Raw genomic sequence first — 19,705 nt, forward strand, 5'->3', positions numbered from 1 at the left:
AAGATTATGAGATTCTTTAGGAAAAATGAAGACAGGTCACTGATGGTTTAGAGATGTTAAATTGGAAACAGACATTTAAGGTCCTTTCTACCATTTTGATTCCAGGAAAAATAAGTTAATCACTTTATAAATTTGTTAGAGGCCTGGTGCACGAAATTCATGCACTGGTAGGGTCCCTAGGCCTGGCCGACAATCAGGGCTGATCAGGGCCTTCTGGCTGCTGCTCCTGGTGGTCAGCGCATGTCAGAGTGAGTGATCAAACTCCCAGTCTCCCAAACTCCCAAGGGAACACTGCATATTAGCCATGTTTTTTCCCCCAAATAGAGGTAAGTAGAAGCTAATTTGATAAATGGAAGTGGATATCCCTTAAAACTATGTAATACTACTAAAACACAAGGCAATTTTCAACACTTTTTTTACACTCAGTGTCAAATAAGGGCATAGCAAATCTCTCAGAAACCCAATAAAACTTATGAGATGCATATTAGGTTTATCCTTGATAACTGGTATTTCCAAAAGTAGAAAGTAATATTTCCATTTAAAACCACTGATTAAGTTTATTTAAATATTACCTATATAATTTCTACTATATTTATAATGTGATTCTTACTTGACAGAATACATGCTTTTATATTAAGCATAAGAACGAATAATCCTACAAAGATAAAACTCATTTAGTAAAATACTGTTGATCTTTTGGAATTATGAAATGTTATTCACTCACAAAACAAAATGTGCTTTCAAAAATTTCTGAAACAAATTCTTTGAAATTTATTTCTAAAAGTCACAGAGACAAAACTTTAAAAGTGACACATTTATACTAATACATGCATGAAGGGAAAAAAAAAGCACAGGAATACAAAAATGAACACAGTAAATTTTAATGAATACAGTATTCTGGATACAAGTAGAATACTAGGTAAGAATTGTATTTACCTCAGAAGTCTATGACAGTATGGATTCAGATAAACCAAGGTTTAATTAAGATAGCCACTTCACTATTCACATTTTAATCAGTGCTGACCAGATGCTAAAGCAATTTATTTTAGGCTAATATTTTCAGTAAAATTATAGAATGAATCTTCTATTTAATGAAGGTGATATGTACTCATTTAAAAGCAGTTGGGGCAAGTCAAACCATGGAGAGCCCTTACAAAGACTAAGCACCAAATTATTTTCTGTGGCTTTCATTTATGGCCACTTTAAATTTGTTTAAATGTGTTTTCCATTAACATTCACATACAAATTCTTCCAGGCAAAAGTTTTAACATGGAACTTTCTGCTTAGAGTTCTTGCCAACTGTTACTTACAATAGTTTTTAAGCAATAAATACTTCAGAACAATCCCAAGCCAATACTTAATTGGTTACAATTCTAAGATGCACAACTTTTTCTTTAAAGTTTTTTGGTCCCTGAAAATTCAGTAGGGCCAAATGCATTAACTGGAAGTAGCATTTGTTAAGAAAAAGAAGTCTAACCCAAAGATGATAATGAATAAAATAACTATTTAGGCTCTCATACACAATCTTTCTAGATTTTCACCCCGTAAGAAATGATTACAATGTCCTTTAGGCTTGCTATATGCCCCATAGAATCAAAAGAAACCAACAAGGAATTTAACATTTCAACTAGCTAGGAACTATTTACTGTAAGCATAAAGTGAAATTTTGGAAGACATACTACTATATTTCAAGAAAACACTATTAACAGGTAAGCATGTGTTGAAGGCAGTTTATAAATGAAATATTACATGTCTTGTTTATGCATACAACTTATAAAATAGAAAATGCTATTTTCCCAAATAGTATAGTATCACACTAACACTATATAGTTAAGATTTAAAACTTCAGAACACACGTCCACTATACCTTGACAGCAGTATATGCCTCTTAGATATTCTCATTTGTTAACATATGCCAACCATCGTTTCACAGATTTGTACGTTTGAGCAGGCTAAAACAATCATTCTGCTTTATCTATTTAACTATGAGACAAGGTTAACCAGACTCAGGGAACGAAGTTTTATAATGAAGAAACATATTAAACCTCCACAAAAGGATGAAAAACTCTTCTAAGGACATGATATAATCATAGCAGGAGGATGGATTATGCCCCTAGATATGGTGTATGTGGGAATAGTTTGGAGCCTGGTGAAATACATTTATATGGGACCTAAATTATCATCAAATCTGTAATTACTAGAAACTCAAATGTGAATTATTGGTGTCTTTCCAGTGGAATGTCATTCAGTTTATAGTTTAGGACTACTGAGAACTGTTCTGCCACTATAGATTTGCTTTCAGTGCAAATTAATACCCAAACAATAGGGAGCAGTCTAAATCACATGGAATTTTGAAAAATTAGAATGATTGCATATCTAACCTTATTTTTGTATTCTGAAAATAGCGCTATAAAACTCAATTACTTTCCTAGCTTCTTAAGACTTTTTACCATCATAGATAATTCAAATTAAACATGGCTGCCTGCAAATTCTTTACTAGAGGAAGTAAAAAAAAGTACATTTTGGTTATGTTTTGCTGCTGGTCTTCTCATGTATGTGCTTTATCAATGAGAGCACTACTCTAGGAATTTATTGTGCTACTTTAATATAACCGAACATGAGGAAAATTGGTATTCAAATTTTGACAGGGGACCTTTTTTTCTTATTTTTTGGTGGCAGGCTTATTTAAAAAAATCCACATAAAACCTAAAATCAGACGGACACTTTGACAACCTGAACTAGGAACTTAAGTCTGTAAAAGAAATTTAGAAATGGAAAGCTGTTTCTGAAAAATATAAAATCTAAACCTTGTTCTTACTTACTTTGGCTTTTCTTTTTTAAATAAAGATTTGTGGTAAAATAACCTTAAATATAATACCTGCTGTTAACATAGGGCATCATTTGTCAGTGCTTGTAATAGAAATATAGAAGTATTTTAACTTGAATGCTTTCAAAGAATTTAAGAGTTTTTTAAAGCTATACTCCCAAGTTTTCACTGTTTAGTTTTTAAAAAATATAATTTGGGTCTCTGATAACCTTAAAAGATAGTGAGGTTCAGATAGAGATCATTTCCTGAACATGGTTGACCTCTAACAGAACTAATTATTTCCTCACCCAAAGAGTTATACAGGATACTGCCAGATCTCCACTACAAAAATCTTGTACTGTTAGACAATGTTTACCATCTATTTAAAAGCCTTGTACCACCAGAGGCAAAGCACATAAAAGTGAAAGTAAACTTGTTTCTAGTCTACTTATCCCAATTAAACTCTTATGAAACCATATGGAAAAATTAATATATAGAAAGTAATTTCCTTATTTTCTGATCTGTCAGCAAAAAATTACTAGTCTTCTGTAAAAACAGAAACCTCAATAAAGTGTCTACCTGTTTAAATTAAAATGATAATCCTGGTGTCTTTTAACATCAAGACATTAAAAAAAAAAAAAGCTTACAAACTCAAGATGATGCTTGAAATGAAAGCTATGGTTCAAAAATGTTGTGTTTATGTTAAGAGACTAAAATTGTGTCACTGCAAAATTCCCTATGGCTTTTGGCACTGACATTAAAAGATTTTAGTCTTTTGGTCACTTGAAGCTGTTACTACATAGAACAATAAGCCTTTAAAAAGGGGGGAGAAATACAGTGAGGAACTGAAGGATAGCTAAGTAACTACATCATATACAAAATAAAGCATAGTTTGAAATAAACAGTCATTTTCTGCTAGGGATCTGAATATACAAGAACAGTTTACCACCATCGCTTCCATTTTGAGGAGGATCCTCTAATCAGAAAGAATTCCTTTAAGTTACTGTGAGTGGTGTTGCCTGGCAGCAGCTTCAATTTCCTAGGCTAGTCTTCAATCCAAGTAATTAAGTACTCTCACAAGGAATAATCATACATGGCAATAGGGTAAAAAAGCAGGGCAGTTCTTCCATGCACAAATATTTCAGGAGAAAAACCTTCAACTTTAAAGATAACCATCAGGTTTAAGGTATTCTAGCACACTTTAAACCTTAATTTTTGTTTTACACCATTGGTGACTAAAATTAACAGTAAGTTTTATGGTGAATTTTTGTTTTTGCTTGCAACTATATACACATTGAAAAACTATTCTGCATCACATGATTTTTAAACGAAATAAATATAAAAATGAACCATATAATCAATACATAACTTTAACACTCCACATTATTTAATCTTGATCACAATGATGGTAACCTCCTGGTCAACAATCTTGTGAGTTGAGGAGCTGATTCTCATTCTCATATCCATCAGGCAGATATGCTCTCCTCAGCTGGTCTGACTTAGGTATGGAGCCTCCATTCTTCACATGGCGAGACAGGAAAGCACGGACGGCTGGGTGATCAGCCTTCTCAAGTGGGATGTTGGCTTCCAGGCACATTTTCACAAAGTCCTGGATAACACTGACTTTCTCTGTTTGTGCAGTACTGTTGCACTGAAGGGATGCAGTTAGGGGCCTTTGCTTCTTTCTCACATTCTGCTCTTCAAATTCTGCCTTCCTCTTGGTATGAGTCTTTGACTTGAGGTGGTCACTAATGGCAGACTTGCGAACATGATTCAGAACCACATTGCAAGAAGTGCAGAAGAGTTTTCCTCCATCTTCATGCAGCTCACCTCCAAACTCAGTGACTCGATCCAGGGGAGTCACATACAAAGCAGTCTTAGAACGGTTTCGAGCAGGTGGTGCTGTCACTACAAATCTTTCCATTTTGACTTTGAATAAGGTTCTTTCAAGACAAGAAAAAACGTAAGTGTTATAACAACAGTTCATTTGGGAAGCAGTTAACAAGAAAAGTATAAACATTTTTAAGATTATAGATTTCAGAAAACTTAATTTAAATTAATAGATCGTGTACCCATTACTAGTAACAACTACATCCATTCCTTGAATTTGATGAAATTCAAATAAATTTAAACTATGGAAAAAGAATGACACCTATTTCAGATATCACTATCTTTTAGAAAAACCTAATCACAGGTCAGTATTTAGGGTATTATATTAATGTCATTCAATTTAGATATGTATTCAAGTTTAAAAGAGCTTCTTTTCCTTCATGGTTCTGGGGCAACTGATTTTAGGAACACAATCATAGGGAATTGTAAACAAAGTTTGTTCAAACAGGGGGATAAATAAACTGGCATAATTGTATATGAAGGTAAATATACTTTCCACAACTGCTCAGAGAAAAAAAGTATAAGCCAAGAAAGCAGACCGAAACAAGTAACATCAGAAACAATATTATTATATTTTAAAGCAAAAATAGAATTCAAAGAATTAATGCATATACACCTCTATTAAGTTTTCCAAAAGGTAATGATCAAGATATATGCAAAGTATTTTTTCTAACACTTTTTTCCATTAAAGACTAATATTCACATCTATTAATTTATTCCATTTAACTAGTCAGCTAGAACAAAACCAAAAACTCATTAACATAGTGCCTAGTATATGATAGATGTTCAATCACAATTTGTTGATGGAATAAGTAAATGATTATCTTTACTATTTTTTCATATATTAATCTCAGAAGCAGCTTAATCATTTCAAAATTTATCCTAATTGCAAACATTTATGATCACTGCCAAAACCAGTGGCACTGAAAACTTGAGATATTGAACAAATATTGTTGGTGGAGACCATTTGTTTCCTGAGGCATGTGCCTTTGGGTTAAACTCTTACATTAACCTAGATATAAGAAATTCAAATGAATTTGATATAATTGATAATAGAACTCTGTTCTATAGAAATATGATAGGTACCATGTTTTCTTTATACGTGTAATCAGAAACAATGGTGTTAATCCACATTAGAGAACTTGTAGCTGAGTAATATGAAAGCTATCTCAAAATAACTTTAAATTGTCTATGGACATAAACTCAGAGAAGGACTTAATGTTTCACATAAATTCTGAGAAGCATGATAAAACTTAGGTTTTAATAGGATTAATTCAAATATTCTATTAACACGTTAAGCACCCAGCCTGTTTTGTCTTCGGGAGGGAAAGTATAGTGTCAGTTACCGGTGACTGACAAGGGGCTTAACATGTTAAAAATCTGTTTAATGTATAGCTTTCATGTGCCAAATATTGTGTTGGCTACAGGTGTTCAATGGCAGATAAGGCAGAGATGATTCCTGCCCAATAAACAGCGAATTACCATTATATGTGTGTACCTTAAGTTAATGATTTATATTTTATACACCTATAGCAAATCAGTCCCAATTATTAATGGCTCTAAACTAGTTATAAAACAACATTAAATATTTGTGCCCAGTAATGCCTAAATCTTTCAATGTGAAAAATCTTCTGTCTTTAAATAGTTTAATTTCAAACTTTAAAAAAATCTTCGTTATTCTCTGAGGCATAAAATGGCCAATTACTTGTGATAATGTGAAAGGCCTACACATCCAATGTCTTGTAACTTTCAAAAGTCTGTTTGTGTTACTGCAAAAGCAAACATGTGCCCAGCAGAGGATGCTTGAGTTTACAGACCTGAAGAACAAAAGTGTTTTCAAAAGAAGGGAAAGATATTTTAAGCGCAGACGAAGTTAAGAGCAGGAATTAGCTAACAAAACAGAAGCAGCAAATCACTTACTAGAGCAAAATAAAAGTCATCCGTTTTTCAAGTTTAAATGTTTACCTGATCAGTTTCCAGTTTTTTCCGTCTGGATACTTACTAGTAAAGGGTCCCAGCTCAAGACCAGAGATGCATGAAATCCTGGCACTTTCCGTTGGTTCCAACCGGAGACGCTTTCAAAATCCGTGTTTCAACAAGTGGTGGTGGGAAAATAGTTTCTGGGCTTGCACCCCGTTTTCCCTGAGATGCGGGGAAGTCATGCCTTTACTGCAAAACACAAAACAAACGGGAAGGAAAAATGGGGGTAGGGAGAAAAAGAAGGGCGGGCGAAAACGTGAACAGGGACACCAACAACCGCCACCACGCAGGTATCTTTAAAAACCTCTCTCTTTAGGAAACTCGACACCGCAAGTCCCGACCCCAACGCGGACCCCAACACTCCGCAACCCGCTCCCTTCTCGGCGGCCCGCCCCGCCTCGGCACCTGGCCGCGCGCCCCGGGCCCCAGGGTTCCGGAGAGCGAGGGGAAGGCGGGGCGCGGGGCGTTCTCGCCGTCTAGACGCCCTCCTCCCGCGCCAGCCCCAGCAGCCGGCGCCCCGCCGTCCCAGCCCCGCTAGCTGGGCAGGGCCGCGTCCCAGCTGCCGGCCGTGGGCCCCGCCACTAGACAGCCTAGTTGGCGGCAGTCTCAGGGGAGGAGGCGGTAGGCGCCTGACGGGGCGGCCGCTGTCAGGCTTCCCGTCTCCTCCCCCTTCCATCCGCCGACAACGACGCCCCGGCTCCGCCCCCGGCTCCCGTTCGGGCAGGAAGGCCCCGGGCCCAGAGCCTGCACCAACGGCCGGGCCCACCCTCGGCCTCCCTAGCTTCTCGTTACCGTAGGATCCGGGCGGCCTCTAGGGGAAGTGGACGAGAGCCGGCCAGAAAGGAAAGGAGGAGGAAGAGAAAAAGGAGCAAGAGGGTGAGGGAAGAGAAGGACTTGTCGTCGTTGCCGCCGCCGCCGCCGCCGCCGCCGCTGCCCGGTCGAGCCCCGCGGCGGCCGCCGTGTCCCCCACCGCGCCCCGTCCTCCCGCACCGCCTATGGCAAAGCTCGTAGGCGGGCCCCAGCAACCGCCGAGCAGCGGTGGCCAATTGACAGCGTAGCTATCAAACAGACAGATGCCTTGACCAATGATAGTAGAAAGGCGGGCATGTGCATGATTGGCGGCTAGATTTCTCCATTGAAAATTGGGGGCGTGGGTGGGCGGAGCCGGAAGTAGAGCCAGACGACAGGCCCCAGTCCACCAGGGGCGGAGAGAAGGGGGAGGGAACTAGAGGAGGAGGAGGAGGTTAGCCGAGGCTGCTACGGCGGCGGCGGCGGCGGCGCAGGGGCTGGTACGCGCTGGGCGGCGAGAGCCTCATGGCGGAGGAAGAGAGCGATCAAGAGGCCGAACGCCTCGGAGAAGAGCTCGTGGCCATTGTGGAGTCCCCGCCAGGCCCTGCGGGGCTTGGAGTCGCGGGCGACGGCAACGACGGCACTGGCGGCAGCAGCTGCGGTGGCGGCGTCGTCGGGATCAGCAGTCGGGATTACTGCCGACGCTTCTGTCAGGTGAGGCGCCCGTCGGCCGCTCGGACTTGACACCCGGGTACTGGGCCTCCTGCGTCTCCTGGCCTCCTCGTCCTCGAATCAGGGCTGTGTCCGGTGCTCACTCCGCCAGCCCAACAAGGAGAGTGAGGGTGAAGCTCCCCCCTCCACCTATCCGGCTTGAGGTGGGGGGCGGGGAGCGGGGAGAGACGGGCATGACCCGTGGGTCTAAGGGTTGCTGAAAAAGTGAGAGTTTGTCGCGGGTGGAGGGGCTGGAGCGGAGGGTCAGCTGGCAGGAAAGCGCTGGAGTACTGACATGCCTCCCCTTCCCCAGACAGACCCCTTTCTGCCCGAGGGTCCCGCCTTCTTGTGCTTCCCACCCAGTTCCTGCTCACTTCATTCGGAATCTCTGGCAACATTTCCTGCCTTCCCTTCTCCGCCCCTTGTGCCCCCTCGGGCCCCCTTTTTCGGAGATCGGGGTTTGCCGTGTCTCTGCCGCTCCCTCTCCTGTCATCGCCACCCCTCCCCCTCTGCTAGGGTCTCCTGTCATCCCTGCACGAGACCCCGCCGGGACAATTCTGTTGGTTTAGGCGCTGACCCATGATGTTTTAGATACTTTTTTTTTGGGGGGGGGGGGGGGAGGCGGTGTTAAGACAGGGTGATTGTCATCTTTTCTTTTCTTATCCCCTTTCCTCGACCAAACAGTGACAATAAATTATTTACTTGGTCAACTGTCACTCTGATTTGATGTAGTTTGAAGTGTTTGGCCATAATCAGATATTATAGCACCAAAGTACTTCTAGGGGTAAAGTTGTGTCATCTACATTCACATCTACATATATTTATAAACATTTTTTCTCATTCACAACAGTCTTGTTTTGCAAACTGTTTTGGCAGAAAGTTTTACTCTTTTTTTCCAACCCATTCTTTTATTTATTTATTTTTTAATTTGCTCATTATCTTATGAATAGAGTTCAAATCATGGCTCCACCACTTCCTAGTTGTTACCTTGGACAAGTTACTTAATCTCTCTCTCCCACCGTTTCTTCTTATAATAAATGGGTTTGGATCCTTTACATATTAATTAAAGTTAGGCTATTTCATTCTGGTAACAAGTAGAAAATAAAGTTAACAGGAGCTAAGCATCATATTTGCTGAAATTTGATTTTTATGCCTTTCCAAACATTGAAAGGGAAAGGATGGAATTGAAATTTTCAGGCAAGTTTTTAATACTTTAAACTGTCTTTTGATTTTTGTTTCATTCCTTCTTATCATAAATAAGAAGGTGGAAACTGTCTTGGTATAAAGGGTGTGTATTTTTTCTTTGGCATTGCTCTCTATTTAGTGACTGTCTTGAAAATATTTTTCCTTATTTTTATTTATTTTGGTAGTGGCATTCACTGGATTTAGAGATTCAGTGTCTTTACAATACTTGTTTTCTAACTGTATGTTTTACATCTGGAAACCATGTTATCGGTAGACTTCTGTGGGAATTTTAAACATCTGAAAATTAGTTTATGATTGATCTTTTTAATATATTCATCGGCTGAAAATCTTTTTATTTTCTCATTTGCTTTTCTAAAATATATTTTTATTGATTTCAGAGAGGAAGGGAGAGGGAGAGAAAGGTAGAGACATCAATGATGAGAATCATTGATCAGCTGCCTCCTGCATGCCTCACACTAGGGATAGAGCCTGCAACCCAGGCAGTGCCCTGACCAGGAATCCAACAGTGACCTCCTGGTTCATAGGTCAGCTCAACCACTGAACCACACCGGCTGGGCCTGTTTTCCTTTTGATATCATTAATAAGCAAGTTGGTTTTGGTTACCTTTAGCTTTAACTTACTTGATCAAATAACCCTTAATTGCTGAAATTGCATTGAAATTTTATTTGAGGGCCAGAACATTTTTGGAGAATCTTTAACTCTTATTATATTTCGTGAAATCAGTTTTAAGAACAGATGAATAAATTTAGCCTGTGAAATACAGTGTCTGAACAGTGACAGTAAATTATTTTAAGTACCAATGAAGTTGACTATTTTAAAAAACTCCAATACCACCTAAATATACAAGGAAATAAAACTAAACAGGAAGAACTTAAACTTTTATTTTTACATTGCTAACTTATGAGTTAAGTTATGCTGACATACTTTTATGCTACCAACTTTTACCTGAAACCTTACATGTTTTATAATATTCTAGATTAGCAATAGATCTGTTCTTAGGGCTCCTGTCCTGGATCCACCCTGCAGGTGAGCTTTGTGAAGTTTTTTTTTTTTTTTTTTTGTACTAAAACATTAAGATAGAATAAAAGATTACCTATGTTAAGTTGAATTTTATGCATTGATTAATAAATTCTAACAGTACAGTAGTTCTGTTTTATTTGCCACCAAAGGAAGAAGTGGATTATGTAATCTAATTCCCAAAGATTGTTGTTGTTTTTTTTCTTTTTAACATTTGGTTTCCTAATATTTACTAAGGGTAAGGTAATATTAAGTAACTTGCACTCATTAGTGAATGACTTAATTGTGAGTAATACATAAAATGGATAATATGCGCTTGGGTGGGTGACAGTTAATGAAATATATGATTTATACTCACAGTCTTGTGCACTGAAAAGAAAGGCTCCAATTTATATTTCTCTTTTTAGAAAGAAATCTGAATAAAAATGTCTTGGGCAGTTAGTTGTGTGGGTGAAGGGGAGGTTCTGTGTCTTTTACCACAAGGGAAAATAAAACAGAAGACAATAGGTAATATAAGTGATAAATTATGCATCCATTCAATGCATTTGAGGATATACTTGTTTACTTGAGAAACAATACCAGTAATTATAAAATCTTAGACTAAGGGAATAGTCCCTTAGGCTTAAACTGATTTTTGTGATGATGGATTTGGGAGATTGTAAGTGTTAATTTCGAAATAGTTACTTGGCGTAATGTCCACTAACTGCCCCTATCACATCCTCCCTTATCTCTTATTAGTGGACTCTCAACAAATGCTTAAATTAGCTCTTAATTTATATTTAATTTACTTTGAGGATGAAAGGAAGGGGAAATTAATTTTTATTGAAGGTCCTACTAACTCTTAAAGCCTTCAGTTAGGTCCTGTTATGCAAGTTTCATAGTTGAATTTGTCTTCATTTCTGGTAGGTGGACCAGCTGCGATTTGAACCCAGACTTCAATTTCTACTGAAAGGCAGATTAAAATTACAAATAAATTTGCAAATAATTATAAAGTGAATTGTTTATGACAAGTTGTGCAAAGGGGAAAAAATAGTTACTGGATGTACTCAGGGAATCAAGGATGAGAAAGTCTAAAAGTAGTCTTTCATTAGGCCATAGTGTTAAAAATATTTCAAGGAACAGTCTGATTATTATTTCTCTGACTTGTTAGGTGCTGTGAACATTTCCCCTATTCCTGAAGATTATAATAATTGAACTTATTTTTTTGCTAGATGTATTGAAATGCTTTGATCATAAATTGATTGTAAACTAAACAAGTAGCTCAGTGCTAGAATGATTACAGTGAATGATAAGTATTTCTGGAAATACTTTGATATGTTGATTAAAATACTTTAAAATTGTTTCTTACTAAAATGGGGTTAATAGTCATCCCATGAGGATGTCATGAGTATAAAAGGAGAGAATGACCATGAAATGTTCAGTACTATACCTAGCATGGAGATAGACATTATTAGACAAAGGCTGTTAATATTTCTCATGTGAAATTCTTTGAAAGTTTAAGAGGAACATTAGAGATAATTCAATCTGAAGGTCACTTATAGTTTGTATCTCACAAAAAACTTTAGAGGAAATTTAGAAATGTTATAATTCTAAAATTCTGTTATTTATCTAGAAGCTGAATGCTCCAATAAAGCCCTAAATAATTTGCAATAGCAGCTACATTTTCTCAGAGATTATGTTTCCTGCAGGGGACATTTGGTAATGTCTGGAGAAATTTTTGATTGCCCTAATTGGGATAGGTTGCTATTGGCATCTAGACAGTAGAGGACAGGGATGATGTTGAACATGCAGTATGTGAAGCCTTGGTTCTTGTATGTCTCCCATCTAGAGCAATTCAGTTCTCTACCACGTTGTTCACATAAAAAAGTCTCAGTTTTCCAACAAAACTTGGGTTCTGACTTGACAACCCTTTCACGCTGATACTCTATGCTCAGTCACGTGTCTTTTTAAAAAATATATTTTATTGATTTTTTTAGAGAGGAAGGGAGAGGGATAGAGAGTTAGAAACATCGATGAGAGAGAATCATTGATCGGCTGCCTCCTGTACACCCCCAATTGGGGATGTGCCCGCAACCAAGGTACATGCCCTTGACGGAATCGAACCTGGGACCCTTCAGTCCATAGGCCGATGCTCTATCCACTGAGCCAAACGGGTTAGGCATCAGTGACATGTCTCTTATGTGACAATGGAGAGAATGCCTGAGTATGAGTCAGTTTACTGCTAAACCTTGTTCTGTTAACATCTCAGGAAATTGTGCTGTAAATATTTTTGTGGTTTTTTTTTTTGCTTATGCTATTGCTTATTATTATTAAATACATGGATCCAAGTCACCATGTATCCTAATGAGGTTAGTGATAGCAGCAGATTGAAAAAGAAGTTGTGAGAACAATGATAGAGCTTTAAAAAAGAAATAATTACAAAGTATGATAGAGGTGTTCATGTGTCTGATCTAGCTATGGAGTATGGCTTGGTGATATAGGTGATTAGCACAATTTTAAAATATAGAGAGGCCATCAAGAGTACTGATATTGCTAAGGTGTGACAGTACTCATGAAATAACCATCACTTGAGAAAGGTTAAAATAGGGAATCATTTGTGAGTCTGGAACAGATTAATTCAATTTACATTATTTCTAATGAGAAAAATGATTAGGTTTTCAAACAAATTGCTTCTTGAATAGCCTTCTGGAACTATTTACGTTAATTTTTAACAATTGCTACTAATTAGAATTATTTTAAAATTCACTTTTTTTAAGGATATTTTTTCATTGATCTTTAGAGAGAGTGGAAGAGAGGGGGAGAGACAGAGAGAGAAACATCAGTGTGTCTCACATCGATTGGTTGTCTCCCCACACACCCTAACAAGAGCAGGGAATTGAGCCTGCAACCGAGGTAAACTGCCTTGCCCTTGATTGGAATCAAACTTGGGACCCTTTAGTCCACAGGCCAAAGCTGTATCCACTGAGCCAAACCGGGTAGGGCTAAACTTTATTTTTAATTTTTATAAATGTTTTATGTATACTTAGTTTAAAAAGTTATGTAAGACAACGTATTAGGAATTGCATTTTGCTGCTAATCGAGTCCTGATTTAAATATCTTAAACATGACTTTTTATTCATGTTAGGTCTTGAATAGATAGTATGGGGATTTTATGGTGGCTTTATCATTGTACCATCATTTGCTTTCTTATCTTTGTCTTCTTATCTCAAGTTTGTCTCATCATCCAAAACAGTTGTTGGAGTTACAGCCATCACATCTGAGTTCAAAGTAGTAGATCAGGGTTTTTTGGGGGTAAGCCAAAAAACATCTTGACTTAAGTCTTATTAACTATCCCCATCTGAAAAGAATATTAGATAACTTTTTTTTTGTATTTTTCCCCCCTGATAAAAACGTGTCTATGATTCTGTTAGGAAGGAAGAAAACAAGAATGGATATTGTAGAGGCAACCATTTTTTTTGTTTTTTCCCCCCTACAGCTTATAATAAAAAATAGCAATTCATACACTATTCCTTTCCTTCCCCACATATTCCCCAGAGGCAACTAATTGCAACTGTTTAACTCTTATGATATTTACCTCTATGGTTATAAATAAATTTTTTCTTAGTTGTAGATATGATCAGTTAGCCTCCTTGATGGAGGAGGTAGGGACTCCCTTACCATCATTCAGTATGTACCCTTTGATTTTACCTCTTGTGTTCTCTATGTACCCTTTTCTTCCCTCCAATCCCTTCCTTCCCTGCCCCATTATGAGTTCAGCCTCTCTAGAGAATTAGTGTCCATTGATCTAATAGGGAAGGGGATCTGGGGGAGATGTTCAACTGATCTTTCTGTTTTTGACTCTTTTACCTCCACTTTTAGAAGTCTGTAGTGTTTCAGGTTCCTGAAATTTTTCTGGGGTTCAGCACAAATCAGCTTTTTCCCTCCTCCCTCCTCCCTCCTCCCTAAATAATAGCTACCTAAATGTTGTCTGTCATTTCTCCTTTTTCATTGTTTTCCTCTTTAATGGGTTTAGGTCTTTTAAAACAAAAATATTTTTTACTGTTATCCTAGTGGAGTTTTTGAGAGGGAGCAGAAGTAAATGTGTGTTCAATGTGTCACAATTAACTAGAAGTCTCAAATTAGTTTTTAGCTTAGTAAAGAAGAGTACAGTCCTAGCGGGTTTGGCTCAGTGGATAGATTGGGCATCTGCAGACTGAAGGGTTGCGGGTTTGATTCTTCTGGTCAAGGGCCTGTACTTCAGTTGCAGGCTCAAACCAGTTGTATCTCACACGCTCCAGGTAAGATGCGTGTGAGATACAACTAATCCATGTGTTTCTCTCACATCGATGTTTCTCTCTCTGTGTCTCTCCCCCTCCCTTCCACTCTTTAGAAATCAATGGAAAAATATCCTTGGGTGAGGATCAACAAAAAAACAAACAAACAAAAGAATAGTACATATGAAAGACAATGAAAAGTATTGAAATTAATTTATAGTGATTTATTTACTTTTGAAAAAAGAGTATCCTACTTCCTGATTTACTCTGTAATGAATATTGTGAGCTAGAAACAACTTAATTGCATGAGTTTATGTATTCCTTTTGGTGAAATTATTTTTATTACTAAATTACAAATTAAAATTTTATTTCTTTAAGTTGTTTTCAAAATTTGACATATTTGATATATTTTCAGTGTTCATGCAAGGTGAAGTCCATGGAAAGATGTTAACTTATCTATCTATCTATCTATATATATATATATATAAAAGCCCAGCAACTGGAATGGCGGAATGACCAGAACGACTGGAACAACCACTGGCTAGGAAGCACACCTTGGCAGCCAATTAGCCTGATCCGGGCCCGATAGGCCCCCAAAACCCCGATTGGGGTGATGAAATTTATCTACACTGTTTTTTAAAAATATGTGAAATGCATTTTGGTTAAGTGAACTTATGAAAGTCATTTTTAGGTTAACCAATGAGATCCTAAACTTAACACATTGTTTGCGGGTAGTTTTTATCACACGCTAACAGGTGGCGGCGGGCCATTTTTGCTAATTTTTTGCGCAAATGGCAACGTTCAGTAAAATTACGATAACTTTAGTTTACGTATTTATACGTTACCCACATTCTACCGCTAGTCTATAAAAAACGTATTAATATGTGTCCCGCGCTCTACTACACTGGTAGAACGTATAAATACGTAAAACGTATAAATTCGTTTCCCGCATACAATGTGTTAAGTAACTTCTTTATAAACAGTCTTGCATTAGATATATGTCCATTATTGCTTTCTGATTACCACCCGTACACTGGCTGAAAAAAATCTAGCTCAATTTTAATTTTGTAGATAAAATAGGAGGCAAAATATTTTTAAATGAAGTTCACTGCTGTTATATTTTTTATGATATTATCATTTTGCAGTTCTGCCAAATAGAAGTCAGGCACCAGTTGTACTATTATTGCTGGCACTAAATCTTTTTGATTTTCTACCAAAATATACTAAACCTTAACAATTACAAACAAAAGCAAAATAGAGAAATTTAAATTAAATTTTAGAAAGCTTTGGTAAAATATGTATCTGATGAGGTATTTGAAAAAATAAAGTATGGTCAGTAAAATATGGTCAATTGATATGCCATTTTAAATGTATATTAATATATAATAGTAAGGATATTAGGGCATTTAAAATCTAGAGTAATTCATTTAACTGAATATTAACTTTAGTTATATTGTAAATCAATTATAGTGGTACCTAGTCTAAGTATTTTTAAGTTTTGTAATTTCTAGTAAATCTAAGATAACTTTCAGTTTTCATGTAATATATATTACATCGATTTCTTGGCTCCCTATTTCTTTGACAGATCAGTTAATCATTTCAGCAGCACACTGTTCAGTATGGATCTGCTCTCTAGGATGAGACCCAATCATTGTCATCTGGCTCGCTAGACCCATTGTGGAACACTGGTGGCAAACTAAATCTGAGAGGAGGTCGATCTATATAATGTGTGACATAGGGTCCTAAAGTCCATTACACTGACCCTCTGTACCAGAAATTCAGTACTCTCAACTCCTAAGCGGTGGTGAATATGAAAACTGCTGAAAAACTCATGTAAGCAGTAGAAAAAGATGTTGTTACTAGGGTTTTTGGTTATATAAGGCATTGGACATATAGTAGTTGTGAGCAAACAGCATTGTCCCTGTTTTTGTATACAGTTATAACTTTGATAAGTCTATAAAGAAAAGGTGTACAATACAGTAGTCCCCCCTTACCCATGGAGGATACATTCCAAGACCCCCAGTGGATGCCTGAAACCATGAATGGTACCAAACCTTACATATACTGTGTGTTTTTTTATTATATACATACCCTGATAAAGTTTATAGATTAGGCATAGTAAGAAAGTTATAACAATAACTAATAATGAAATAGAACAATTATAACAGTATAATATAATAAAAATTATGTCGTCTGTCTCTCAAAATATTCTTATTGTACTGTACTCCCCCTTGTGATGATGTGAGATGATACAATGCCTATGTGATGAGATGAAGTGAGGTAGATACACTGCACAAAGGGATGGTCCATGTATGGGTGGGAAAGCACAGGACTGTGCAAGATTTCATCATGCTACATAGAATGGCATGCAATTTAAAACTTACGAATTGTTTATTTCTGGAATTTTCCATATAATATTTTTGGATCACAGTTGACTGTAGGTAACTGAAATTCCAGAAAGTGAGACTGTGGGGCGGGAGGGCACTACTGTAATATACAATGTGGGGGCTAATATAAGTCTTGCCTGTTTTGGGATTCTTGGGCAAGTTGAAGTCTGGTTAGACTCTTTGGTTTCAAACTAAACCAAAGAATTAAAAGTAACTTTCCTTATCCAAGGAGAGGTCTTAAAGCTGGATTTGCAGAATTTAGAACTCAGAAGTGAGGCGGGTCATCAAAGCTGTGTGGATGGTATTTGAATGAGCTTACATAGAGAGAGAGTGTAGAGTGGGAAAAGAAGACCTAGAAGTGAAGCTTCAGGAACTCCACAGTTAAATGGCTTTGTAGGAAAAGTTGAGTCTTCAAATGAAATCTGAGAAGAATTAGAGAGGTTGAAGAAAACCAAGGAACTGTGTATTAAGTAAGACACAGGAAGGGAATGTTTTAGGATAGAGTGAATGGTAACTGGCATCAAAAGCCATTGAGATTGAACCATTGAATTACATGGAGGTCTTTGGTGACTTTAAGCAGAGCTATTCTGATGTAGTGATAGCAGGAGTCAGACTGGAGTAGTTTAAAGATTGGGAGGCAAAGAAATACAGTAAGTAAAGATAACTTATAAAGGAGAAGGAAAGATATAGGTGGAGCTGAAGAGGTTGTGGATTGCAGGTGAGGATTTAAAACAAAATTGGTGAGAATTTGATATGGTTAAAATCTGATGAGACTGATAGATTCATTTGAAAGGAAGAGGTAAATCTACAAAAGAAAGAAGAGATAAAGTATAAAATAAGATTCTGAAAAGGGAAGGACAAGATTTAAAGCACAAATGGAGAGGTTGCTTTATATAGGAGCTTTGAGGTAGGAGGAGAGTTCATCTGTTGAAAGTACCTGGGGTGGTTGGAGATTTAAGGTGGAGCTATAAAGCTTCATAGATAGGTGGATTGAATTGACCTGCAGAACCATTTGTGCTGATTATGAATGTAGGGTGACCATTAGTCTGTTCTTTTGTTTAGCAGTGTTTAACTGTGTAGGAGAAGGCATGGAGAACATAATGAGTTACAGTTATTTATGGTTGAGCAACTGTAATTGACCAGTTAATTAACTTTGAGAAAGAAGGGGGCAGGCTCATTTTCTGGCTCCATTTGTGGTAAAACATAGTACAATACAGTAAAATAAAAGGAGAAAAGATAGAGAAGGAAAAGAAGTGCTTCTTTCAGTACTTACTAATAGATAGCGGCATAACATTGGAGTATGTACTGTGAAAAAATGTGTGTATATATATGGATATATATGTAGATATATGGATATATATATATATGTAGATATATGGATATATATCTATATCTATCTCTATCTGTCTGTCTATCTATCTATCTATCTATCTATCTATCTATCTATCTATCTATCAGAGGCCGATGCATGAAGATTCGTGCAAGAATAGGCCTTCCTTCCCCTGGCTGCTGGCACCGGCTTCCCTCCGGCACCTGGGACCCAGGCCTTCGCTCTGGCCACCGCCTTCCCCCTTTGCTCCTGCCGGAGCTGCCTTCCACCTTCGCTCCGGCCCTGCCGCCCTCCTGTAGTTCCCTCCACGAACCCCCCTTATAGCAGGCGTCCTGCCCCGCCCGCTTTGCACCAGCGCACACGCGCTGTGCAGAGGCCTGGAGCAGCCGGGGTGGGGAGGAACGCCTGCGTCATCGCCATCTTTCGTCCCAGCCCGGCTGCCATCATCTTTGTTGCATCAATTTGCATATTCCCTCCTTATTGGCTGTGGGTGCCGCCATCTTTGTCGCAGAATGGTGGTCAATTTGCATATTCTGTCTTTATTAGATAGGATAATGTCCCAATAAATCATGTACAAAGTTTATTAATATACATTTTATAAATGGAGTTTACTAAAGTTGAGTATATGTTTTGGTTACTCCAAAATTGAAATGGTCAAAATACTCATTAATTATTGTTGCCAGTGATTCATTGTGTGTGTGTGTGTGTGTGTGTGTGTGTGTGTGTGTTTTATGTTTTTAATATCTGGAAGATTACTTTATTGAAATGCTCCGTAGATGTATATAACTCATATTAGACTGTTTCAAATGTATCAGGTATGTGATAAGTCCTTTACCTGTTTTATCTCATTTAATCCACTGCCCAACAGGATATGTGCCATTGTTTTCATTTTACAGATCAGGAAACTAAGATGAGAGAGATTAAATAGTTTAAGTAAGTAAACATAGCTGGTGTGTGATAATCAGATTGGAGTCTGGCCAATCTGACTGTCAAGAGCCTGTGTACTTAGCTATCCTATATAATAAAGAGCTAATATGCAAATGGTCATCATGCCCTCACACGGTAACGGCTCAGACACTCAACACTGGGCAGAAAGGGATGGGGACCAGCCAGGCACAAATGAGAGAGGAATGGGGACCAGCCAGGCACAAATGAGCTCACAAGAGAGTAATGGGGACCAGCCAGGCTGCGGCCCGGGAGAGGGACAAGCCGCATGCCCCTTGGTCCCGGGTGCCAGCGTCTGCACCTGTGGCCCAGGAGAGGGACAAGCTGCCTGCCCCATGGTCCCGGATGCCAGCGGCTGTGCCTGCACCTGTACCCGGGAGAGGGACAAGCC

General features: G+C 38.2%; 2 protein-coding genes across 4 annotated transcripts in view; one reads left to right on the top strand and one right to left on the bottom strand.

The window, feature by feature from the left end:
- Nucleotides 1-865: 865 nt before the first annotated feature.
- Nucleotides 866-7,645, bottom strand: CGGBP1 (CGG triplet repeat binding protein 1). 2 transcript variants are annotated; one of them, XM_070406031.1, is made up of 3 exons: nt 7,469-7,645; nt 6,699-6,865; nt 866-4,749 (listed from the first exon to the last, which is right to left on the bottom strand). In XM_070406031.1, the coding sequence occupies exon 3, from the start codon at nt 4,728-4,730 to the stop codon at nt 4,227-4,229; it is 504 nt and encodes a 167-aa protein (XP_070262132.1). In that variant the 5' UTR covers nt 4,731-4,749; nt 6,699-6,865; nt 7,469-7,645; the 3' UTR covers nt 866-4,226. The 2 variants fall into 2 exon arrangements, with proteins under 2 accessions (XP_070262132.1, XP_070262133.1); XM_070406032.1 differs by lacking the exon at nt 7,469-7,645 and adding an exon at nt 7,082-7,328.
- A 270-nt stretch (nt 7,646-7,915) lies between these two features.
- Nucleotides 7,916-19,705, top strand: part of ZNF654 (zinc finger protein 654) — a 110,845-nt gene continuing 99,055 nt past the window's right edge. For both annotated transcript variants that reach the window (XM_070406033.1, XM_070406034.1), the window contains exon 1: nt 7,916-8,179. In XM_070406033.1, the coding sequence (XP_070262134.1) occupies nt 7,991-8,179 (189 nt within the window). In that variant the 5' untranslated portion in view covers nt 7,916-7,990. The remainder of the gene's footprint in view (nt 8,180-19,705) is intronic.

Source organism: Myotis yumanensis, unplaced genomic scaffold, assembly GCF_028538775.1.
Source record: "Myotis yumanensis isolate MYYU_CA2020_CCGP unplaced genomic scaffold, mMyoYum1.0.hap1 SCAF_2, whole genome shotgun sequence".
Taxonomy (NCBI): Eukaryota; Metazoa; Chordata; class Mammalia; order Chiroptera; family Vespertilionidae; genus Myotis; species Myotis yumanensis.

Excerpts from the sequence above, each read along its gene's own strand:
- CGGBP1 (XM_070406031.1), bottom strand. The coding sequence starts at position 4,730 with ATGGAAAGATTTGTAGTGACAGCACCACCTGCTCGAAACCGTTCTAAG.